General features: G+C 41.7%; 2 protein-coding genes across 3 annotated transcripts; one reads left to right on the top strand and one right to left on the bottom strand.

Annotated features, from left to right (window-relative positions):
* Positions 1 to 685: 685 nt before the first annotated feature.
* On the bottom strand, positions 686 to 7,140 carry LOC308379456 (apoptosis regulator BAX-like; the record flags this gene model as incomplete). 2 transcript variants are annotated; one of them, XM_080856604.1, is made up of 6 exons in its annotated part: positions 686 to 1,937; positions 3,522 to 3,626; positions 5,292 to 5,427; positions 5,807 to 5,965; positions 6,274 to 6,322; positions 7,046 to 7,140. In XM_080856604.1, the coding sequence occupies 6 exons, from the start codon at positions 7,116 to 7,118 to the stop codon at positions 1,839 to 1,841; spliced, it is 621 nt and encodes a 206-aa protein (XP_080712730.1). In that variant the 3' UTR covers positions 686 to 1,838. The 2 variants fall into 2 exon arrangements, with proteins under 2 accessions (XP_080712730.1, XP_080712729.1); XM_080856603.1 differs by having other exon boundaries at positions 6,274 to 6,325; positions 7,046 to 7,118.
* Positions 7,141 to 7,413: 273 nt separating this feature from the next.
* Positions 7,414 to 9,630, top strand: rps11 (ribosomal protein S11). Its single transcript, XM_080857155.1, has 5 exons — positions 7,414 to 7,441; positions 8,289 to 8,429; positions 8,668 to 8,743; positions 9,043 to 9,172; positions 9,441 to 9,630. The coding sequence occupies exons 1-5, from the start codon at positions 7,427 to 7,429 to the stop codon at positions 9,562 to 9,564; spliced, it is 486 nt and encodes a 161-aa protein (XP_080713281.1). The 5' UTR covers positions 7,414 to 7,426; the 3' UTR covers positions 9,565 to 9,630.
* The last annotated feature ends 650 nt before the right edge of the window (positions 9,631 to 10,280 follow it).

Genomic DNA, 10,280 nt, shown 5'->3' with positions numbered 1-10,280 from the left:
ATAAACAGCAAAGATATATTTTTTCATAGCCTGTTTTGGTCACATTCACTAAGGGTGCCAATAATTGTGGAGGGCACTGTATATATTATCATATAATCCAATGTGCTGTCGTTAGCTGGGTTTTCTTCACATCTGGAAAACATGAGTCACTATCAGTCATCTGATCATCTGAATGTATGTCTGCCAAATGCTTAAATGTATGAAATGAAAGGAGACATGAGCCTTTCCATTGTGTTTTGTCTCAATTGTGCTTGTTCTAACGACTAAAAAAAGGGGGATCAGGCCCTGGGCTGGGTAAAGCATTTGGAGACATTGTATTGCTTTGGCGCTATAGAAATCAAATGTAATTGAATTTCTTTGTTATCATTAACTTCTACCAGACCACCCCATGCTAGTGCCACTTCTGTTCTCTTTGTATGGAGATGCTGTGTCCTCCATAGGGACTCACTTTATCTCACCTAGGTCATTACTGATGTCCTTGTGATGATCTTGACTATCTTATCTAAATAAAGTTACTTCAGAAAGGGTCCACCGAATTAATAAATGTGAATAAATTCAGATTAAAGTTCGTCTGATAAAATACTAGACCACGTGATCTCTGAACCAGACAAAGAATGAGCCAAACATTATTTTAATGTAGATTTTGATATTTTCTCCCCATCCCAATCAAACTCTTAACTCCATGTTAAAGTTGGTAAAAACATGTTTGACTGTTTTTTAATCTTATAACAACATACAAAAGAAACAACCCGAGTCCCTGCTAAAAGACTTTTTTTTGGGCGACAGGGTCACAAAATGGTTCAATTCGTGTATTTTTGTACAAATTGTACAGAAGTGTAGAAAAAGTTGACAAAAGAAGTCTTATCAAAGTGATTTCATAGTTGTAAAAAACAAAACAAACAAAAACACCACCCCCCCCAAAAAAAGAAACAAGGCACTGACAACTGAAAAGGGATTGTTTAAAAAGAAGTCTAGAACTCCAACAGTAGACACAGGATGGAAAGGGAGAGGAGCAACAAGCAGAGTATGAGACAGTGAGTCGAGTATAAATAACCAGGATTGAAAAAATACAGTACATTAAACACTATACTGTCAGAGGTAAGTCTCCACGGGTCTGTTAGCTCCTCACAATCAGTCATGTGCATGTCTGTACACACACATATGTAAACACTCAGTGCTCCGCCTGTCCCTCTCTACCCCACAATACAGCCCTTTAAAGTGCACTCGAACAAGACCTCTGTTACTCAGGAGTTCTGCAAGACCGTATGGTGTCTGTTGAGCATGAACGGAGATGGAGAGAGAGAGAGAGAGGTGAGGAGAGGGAGAATTGGAGTGCAAAAGGTGAGAAACGTATTGAGTGGTAGCGATCCTTAATGAAGACCCTGCCCTTCACATCCAGTGGGTTGGAAGCTTTTCAGATCACCTTGTTCCAGAAGTCTCAGGTTTAAATGCAGTGACCATTTGTTTGCTTAGAGTGGAAATAAATAAATAAGCTAAATGAATTTGGGGAAATGATTCTGCCCTCCCTCACTCTCTTCCTTCCTTCCTTTCTTTAGCTTCGTTATGTGTGTGTACAGCATACAGCCGTGAGGGAGGTGGAAGTACTGAAGTTCCTCCCATCGCCCCCAAGCTCTACACCCCCTCACTCATGTCAGCCAACTTGGATCTCTGTCTTCCAGCTATTCATCACCAGAATCTCTTCTGAGGTTTGCTCTGCTCTGCCTGTCTTTCAACTATCCTTTCCTTCACACCGTCTTCCTGTAATTCATTCTATTCTCTTTCTCTCTCTCTTTCTCTCTCTCTCTCACTTGCTTGCTCACTCTCCTTTCTCCTCCCGTTCACATTTTGCGGATGACCAGCACAGTGGTGAGAACTCCTGCCAGGAAGACTCCGACGGTCTGCCATGTTGGCGTGCCGAAGTAGGAGCGAATGCCCTCCTGAAAGACACAAAACCCTCAGGGTTACTGGAGATAGCCATGGCATCAATTACGCACTTACATTTACATTTATGGGGACAGCTGGTTGGGGCTAGAGTCGAAAGTGGATATTAAATCCAACACTGACAGTTTTACGTAAACATCATAAAGCAGTGGAACTTTTTCAGGCGATGTGTTCTTCATTGGCAGGGCTATTTGCTATGCTGTACTGTACTGTGCTGTACTGTGCTGTACTGTACTGTTTGATCATGACTCGCTTCAGCCTCTCCTGCACTGGAGCCTCCTGTATCACCCTTCACAGTCGCAGGTGTCTTTCACTGCATTCAGCTGTGAGATACTTAAATCTTGTTCGATTACGATAGAGTTTTAGCACAGACCATAATGTTACTACTAGATCAGTTACGAGAGCCATTGCCATCCCATTCTATTAAATATTGTTGACTTTGTTAAGACATAATGAAATTAAAAACGCTTAGGGTGTGGCTTAGCTGTATTTACAAATCAGTGCCTCTCACACTACACTGGAGCAACTTGTTTGTTAACTCTCGCATCTCTGTGTTAAGTTCAAAAGAAGTGAAAACATTGCCACCCTGAAGTCAACAGCTCAAGTCAAAACAGAGAAGTAAACCCTGGAACCAGGCCCTTTTCTGTGAGTAAAGTTAGGTGAGCTCCAGGTATGGGATGTCCAGACTGCTGATTGAGATAGGAATGGTTAGTTTTATCTGACTATTCTGTAATTCACCCTAAGACTAAGTCATTCACATATACTGTATGTTGTGCTGCCAACCTACATGCAGCAATACATAAATAATTTGCCTTGTTAATTAGCTAGCTAGCCAGGCCTGGCTAACCTTGAAAACAAGCAACTCCCAAAAACCTCTGTCATATTCCTTACAACACATTTTCATAACATGTGGCATGTTTTGCTGCATAAAATGCCCTACAAATTCATCTCATATTTTAAATACACCCAGTGCAACTTTCGAGGCTTAAAAATAAACATTCAATTTCTAGTCTTTTTTACACGTAGTAAGTTTCAATACCTCCATACCATTACATATCGACATACAAGGAGCAAAGATGAGACGTCGTTGTGTGGTGAGAACTGATAGAAAACCGTAAACAACAACAATCACCGCCATTTTCCCCCAAAATCTTTATTTATTGGTGCCACCAATAAGTAAAGCAGGATTCCAGTCAATGGAAAAATGGCCTCTCCCCACCAGCGATTGTTGTTTATTACGATTTTCTATCAGTTCTCACCACACAACGACGTCTCATCTTTGCTCCTTGAATGTCGATATGTAATGGTATGGAGTTATTGAAACTTACTACGTGTAAAAAAAGACTAGAAATTGAATGTTTATTTTTCGAGTCTCAAGCCTATAAAGTTGCACTGGGTGCCTTTAAACTATCATGAAATGGATGAAATTGAAGTACACATACAAACTTCTACAAGTGGGGACCTGGTTAGATAAGGAGGCATCACATAAACCTTATGTACAATATCACAGTCATCATCATGTCCGCCGTCACCTGTTGAAGTGACAGGATGGCTGAGAGAAACCAAGGTTATATCCTTACCCATCCGCCTTGCTCACGGATCCAGTTTACCAAATGATCACGCAGGTAGTCTACAGTCCAATTTATGATGGTGCGTATGATGTCAGGCACCCTTGTCAGTAAAGCCTGATGTACAAGAGAAAGAAGATGATTGGTTGAAAGGAAGGAGGAAGCAAGGACACACCAAAGAGATTATGATTTGTTGAGGCAGTCTAGCATTCATAAAGAGGGCGTTAAGTGTGAGTTAGATACCTTGATGCATAAAAGTAAAACCAATATGAACGTAGAGAGTAACAGGTCAGTGAATGTGAGAGTAAAAGAACAGTGGATGTAGAGCAGGGGTGCCCAAATTCTTTCTTGCCAGGGGCCAAATATTTATTTCGGAGTGGAGGGCCGAGGGCCAAAACCAGAGTTTCATGTTAGGTCATGCCCCATTATATTGAAGTGTATTGCATATATGTACCCAATTAATATTACTATTAATATACATACCTGCAAAGAAGAAGGGCTAAAAAAGATGACAAACCAATGGCACCCCCCCCCAGATTTTTTTGTGATTTTAACATGTAAATTAAGCATTCTGTTATACTCCAAAAAGAAAATAATGGGGAAAGATAACATTTGCTTCAGGTAAAAAAAGAAACATTTATTAACATATCATACTAATTTAATATAATCTGGATTAAGGACATACACAGGGTAGATTTAGGGGTTAAAATCCCTGTGCCGTAGGTAGGGGATTTATATAATGGCCAATCAACTAACAGCGAGTAAAAGATTAATTAACGTGATGGCAGGCAACAATAGTGACTACTGATGTTTCGATGGAAATACTCCCATTATTTTCTATTTGTAACCGTCACAAGAGAAAAATATAACAGTTACGTGTAAGCTGTGCCGTGGAAACAAGCGCCTCTCGACTGCACTTCACTCCACAAGCTACCTCCACAAACATTTGTAAAGCCAACACGAACAGGTGAAACTTGTAGCGACAGAGCATCATGCCTCGACCTCAACTGAAGGACAGACTGCCCCAACTCAGATAGAGAGAGAGAGCTTGCACATTGACTACTGGTTGTTTTCATATTTCATATCAACATTCTTTACACACGCATAGGTAAGGTACTTACAGTTGGCAGCTGCTAAACTCGTGTTGACATCGTGTGTGAATTTGAACTCATGAATATGAACTTGTTCATACGAAGTTGCACAGGCACCCTGAGGGTTTCTACCTTTTCCCATTTTAAATGTATTAGTTAAGTCGAGAAGACTATAACATCAGCTAGATAACTAGCTATCATTTCATGCAAACGGAGCTCTTCCATTTAAATCGTTTAAGGTTAAGATAAAAGTTTCTTTAGCTAGCTAGTTAGCTAGCATAGCAACTAGATAATCATAGATATGGATCTGTATCGACAAAAGGTCAATAGCGCCCCCCCTTGACCCATCTGAAACAATGTTAAAACTGTGGCCAAGCAGTAAACTGCAACCAGTCTGAGTTAAATATGACGTTGAAACAGAGACGTTAAAATGCCGTCTAACGTAACGAATGACGTTCTAACTTTGACCGGAGCGCGGGCCAAAATAAATCCAGCGGGCCCCAAATTGGGCAGCCCTGATGTAGAGAGTGAAAGAACAGTGGATGTGAGAGTGAAAGAACAGTGGATGAACACAGTAAAAGAACAGTGGATGAGCACAGTAAAAGAACAGTGGATGTAGAGAGTAAAAGATCAGTGGATGTGGAGAGTGAAAGAACAGAGGATGCAGAGAGTAAAAGAACAGCCATCTCACCTTGATGACTAGTCGGCAGGCAAAGTAGAAGAGTGCCACTACCCTGCCCCAGTTGAACTTCCCATCGGAGAAGATCTCGCGGGCCACCTTCACAAACACCTCCTTGGTGGGCTGCAGAGCCGAGTCATCGATCAAGCTGAGAAGAAGAATTGGTGCATGAGAGAAGAGAGAGAGGACGTAAGAAACAACCACCATCTGGAGATCCATCCCTGAGATGTATATGCGTGTTTTGCTGAGGTGTCTGAATGCATCCCACATCGCCATGCATTGAATCCCCAGTCGAGTGCTGCGAAACACTTGCCTGGTATGACCAGGGACACATTCGCAGAATGCACCATCGCAATGGTCACAATCGATGGGGAAACCAGGACAGAACCAGGCTAGCAAAACACCTCTCTCTCCACCTGCTGCTAAGTGAGTGTACCAGTACCCCATCATGGCACGGATTCCTTCACAGACTCTGGGGCCTGTTGACGCTGCCCCCTTCTGGCCACAGTGAGAAAACACAGGCATACCTCTTCAGCTGCATGTTGTTGTCCAGTTCGTCTCCGATCTGCTGTAGACACTGCGCTAGTTTCTTGTGGTTGGGGTTGCTCAGCTCGCTTCCCCCCAGCTGGCTTCGAGTCACCTCTGCCCCTGGGTCACCATGACGACGCACCCGCTCATATATAAAGCTTAGGACAGCAATGAATGAAGCATTACAGTTTGGATGAGGGTGACCGACAGACAGAAAGAGACAGACAGAGTGAGAGAGGGAGAGAAAAAGAGAGAAGGGGATGTGAGAAGATGGACTACATTTGAAAAACTAAACACATTCACTTAGAGAGCACAGACTCAATTTTAGTGCAGCTGTTTACAGGTCTATCTAAACTGAAAGCCAAGCAATCAAAGCAGCATGGCTGCATAACGAAGGCTCTCTTCATCAGATTCAGTTCTGTGTAATTAAGTCATATTTTAGACACATTGACATTAGGGCACGTACTCTTTCAATAAATCAGCTCCCACCTCCAGGACGTTATCATTGGGATTACCTGCTGAGACAAAAACAAGTAGTTCATATGAGAAAGTATCAACCCAAACCCTAAGGCCTACTGCCCATAAACTGGCCAACCTTTGCACAATCCCTTGTTTTATAGCCTCTTCTAACAAAGAGAAACTAAAAACAAAACCGTGATTACGTCATACTTACGCAATCACATTAATTAAGTTACAGTAGGAAACAAAAAATGTACTTTTTACACAACAGGGCTCACTTGCTTTATATTTTAACAACGAACCTAAGTATCACTAACGTCACTGTAACAGCATTGATTTGACTCAATAGCCTGGTATGAAAACGTCGTAAAGCTTTGAGTGCCCCGCAACCAGTGCTCCGAATCGTTACATTTTCCTTCTAAATTTGATCTTTCCAAATGGAACCAAAACTACTTCAAACGTCGACTGACAGCGTTGAACTAATATGTGAACGACGGCTACGGTGCCACCACTCCTAAGCGTTGTATGAGTATGATAGCGTAGAAGTGTTGTTGGGTAGGGAGCTAGCGCACTAGCAGAGTAGCCTCTCAAAATTAAACAGCTTGATGTCATCATAGCCTCGTTCATACGTTAGTGTTTGTTGGTTATAGCGTTGTAACAATGTCGACCCGTCAATGAGCGCATGTTGCAGTAAACGGACCATGTCTAACAGGCAACTTGACTTAACCGAACCAGATATATTCCAAATATTGTCATATTTTCATATAAATGTTTCTTACCCGCATCGCCTCCTCCGGGCAGGGAAGCCATGTTCCGATGAAAATATTGTCCTTTGCTTCCGTCTGTCGTCATCTGACAGAGGAAAGGAAGTTTGTGGTTTCAAAAAGTGATACGGTCCTGGGTGTTCGCTTTGTGTTAATTAGTAATACTGACACAAATTCGACCAAGAATGAAATTAGGTTTGACAAATATTTGGTTTAATATAGAGTTAAACGTCCGGTCAAAAATAAACGCGGTCTGTGTTGTTTTAGCTAAAACAATCAGAAAAACAACAACAGATCACAGAAAAATAAAGCGCCCCAACTACATCACATCCGGTCGATGAATACTTTGGGCCTCCGTGCGCATGTGTAGTTCTCTTTACGACTCGGTTGGCGAAGATGGCGGACGCCCAGGTATGCTCGGGGCTAACGCGTGGCTAAAAAAAAATGCTTTGAAAGACGTTTAATTCGAGTCTTTTATAGTGTGTTTCTACGTATGTGGCAAAGTATGACACTGGGAAGGTATTAATACATGTTTTGACCGAATGCGCCGTTAGAAAGCCGAATTATTACCAGTGGCGAGAACACGCTGGTGTACAATGTGGGCTCAGCCATCAGGCCTCTGTTGTATTAACGGTGACTAGGAACGAGAGCTGCCGTGCTAGATAATCTTTCATGTCGAGAACTTAACATATTTGCCATGCGCGCTGAGTTAAATATTTATAACGCACCGAGATAATGTCTCGCTTTTAATAGCTATTATCTGCCTTTGAGTCGACGCTACATAATTGGCTAAAATCAGGCACTAGAAAGCAGCTAGCCACGATGCTAATGTTAGCAGGAAGTCTTGGTCCTCCTTTTATATGGGGAATTTGCCTTAAGAAAATTTGAGTTAGTTAATTAATGAGACTTTGTCACTGTTGAAATTAGTAGCTATGAATCGCATTTGGAAGCTGGTGTATGAAGTCCGAAGAGCGACCTCTACTAGTTTTTGACTCGGAAGACACATTTTTTTATTATTCTATAAGTAGTTTTATACAAAATGTTGCATTTTGCACATGTAATGAACAAGTTGCTAAAGCTGCAAATGATGTCTTTCTCACGATGGTCTTCCAAGTCTATGACTTTGACGATAACGCCTACAGGCATTACTGATGCAGTTGGTCAAAACTTGAGCTTTAACAAGTGATCTGAAGTAAAACGTCTTGCCATCACTGACCAGTGTTTACAGCAGAAAAATAAACATGTGTTTCTTCTTCAGAACGAGAGGGCCTATCAGAAGCAGCCCACCATCTTCCAGAACAAGAAGCGTGTTCTGGTTGCAGATGGCAAAGATGTGACCAAGGAGAAACTCAAGCGCTATCACAGAAATGTAGGCTTGGGCTTCAAGACCCCAAGAGAGGTGAGCAGGACATTGTGGTTTTGATGGATTTGCATGAGATGTGCACAGGTAATGTGTTGTGCTGAAAACTACACTAGTATGTGACTAATTGCAGCTGCATATGATTTTTCTCACGATGGTCTTCCAAGCCCCAAGGGCTCTGACGATAATGCCTTATGGCTTTGCTGATGCAGCCCCATCTGTTGAAATTGAGACTTTTGTGTGAAGGATTGCAATAAAGTCTTAATATTCTTTGCAGGCAATGGAAGGCACTTACATTGACAAGAAATGCCCCTTTACTGGAAATGTGTCCATCCGTGGTCGTATTCTTTCAGGTAAGGTCCTATAAAAAAAAATTGCTGATGGTTTGTGACATGTCGGGCCTAACTCTGTAAGAGTATCAACTTTGAGTTTTTGTGCCAAGTTCTGCTCCTGGATAGGTAACGTAACATGTTAAATTGCCATACATTTTTACAGGGCAGCAAGTGATGTTTTCTCACGATGGTCTTCCAAGTCCTAAGACTTTGACGAAATTGCCTTTTGGCAACACTGATGCAGCCAGTTAAATATTACCCAATCAAGTGCCACATTTTCTTTTCTTTAAATACCTCTGCTGTTCTGTCCTCTCCTACAGGTGTTGTGACCAAGATGAAGATGCAGAAGACCATCGTCATCAGACGGGACTACCTGCATTACATCCGCAAGTACAACAGGTTTGAGAAGAGGCACAAGAACATGTCTGTCCATCTTTCACCTTGTTTTAGGTAAGTCAAAACAACCTCTGTACTAGCTTTTGACTCTTAAGTCACTTGGTTTTTGGATTCTGAAGTACTGTTTTCTGCAAAATGTTGGTTTTTGCACATGGAATGAACAGTTGGCTAAAGCTGCAAATGATGTCTTTCTCACGATGGTCTTCCAAGTCTATGGCATTGACGATAACGCCTATAGGCATTACTGATGCATTTGGTCAAAATGTAATCAAATGAACCCAGTTGAGTGAATCATCTTAAGTAAGCATTTTTGTTTTCCCAGGGATGTTTCTCCGGGTGACATCGTCACAGTTGGAGAGTGCAGACCCCTCAGCAAAACCGTGAGGTTCAACGTCCTGAAAGTCACCAAGGCAGCCGGTGCCAAGAAACAGTTCCAGAAGTTTTAAATGGAATTGTCAAGAAACCTAATGGGTTGTATTCTGGAGAGTAATAAAACATCTGTTGTCTACAAAGACTGAGCATTTTGCCTTTTTATAAACCGTTTACAATGTCACAACTCATCAATTGGACGTTACTTAAGACCAGTTGAATGGGTACAAAATGTCTCATTAGTAATGGCATGACCATTTGATGTGTCTTTTTGCAGACTGCATGCACCTTTCTTTGCTAAATATTAGTGACTTGTGATATGTAGGCAAAGATGTCAAATCACACTAAAATATAGCTCCAAGCAACGGTATAGTTGCCATGGAAAGTTGATGGCAAGTGGCATGCCCACTGTCTAAAGATTAGCAGTGATAGGCTGAAAAGCAGGAAGTGAGCTAATTAGAAAATCTAAATCTGTCTGACCACTGTCGTAAGTCTTTGTTTGAATATCATCTTTCAAAGGTTTTAAAGCGCCAATAATAAATTCTGTTCCAAAACTAGCAAGTTAATTATCTAAAAGATGTGCAAACACCACCAACAGCCCAGTTGACACTGATGGAAGCTTGCCAACACACTTAACTGGTGTCTCTTGGAAGTATAGCTGGCATGTCATGCTGTGAAGGTCTTCTATTTTTGCAAGTTCCAGCCCGGAACACAGAACTACATTGGGCATACCCTGGATTGCTAGTGGGAAAGACGAGTGTTTAGATGTCCTTCACATGACCATATGCTATCA

This window comes from Sprattus sprattus, assembly GCF_963457725.1.
Source record: "Sprattus sprattus genome assembly, chromosome: 18".
Lineage (NCBI taxonomy): Eukaryota > Metazoa > Chordata > Actinopteri > Clupeiformes > Clupeidae > Sprattus > Sprattus sprattus.
This window is presented reverse-complemented; position numbering and strand designations above follow the sequence as displayed.

Coding starts and splice junctions, on each gene's coding strand:
- rps11 (XM_080857155.1), top strand. Junction 8,430..8,667: donor GCTTCAAGACCCCAAGAGAG/GTGAGCAGGACA, acceptor TATTCTTTGCAG/GCAATGGAAGGCACTTACAT. Junction 8,744..9,042: donor CCGTGGTCGTATTCTTTCAG/GTAAGGTCCTAT, acceptor CCTCTCCTACAG/GTGTTGTGACCAAGATGAAG.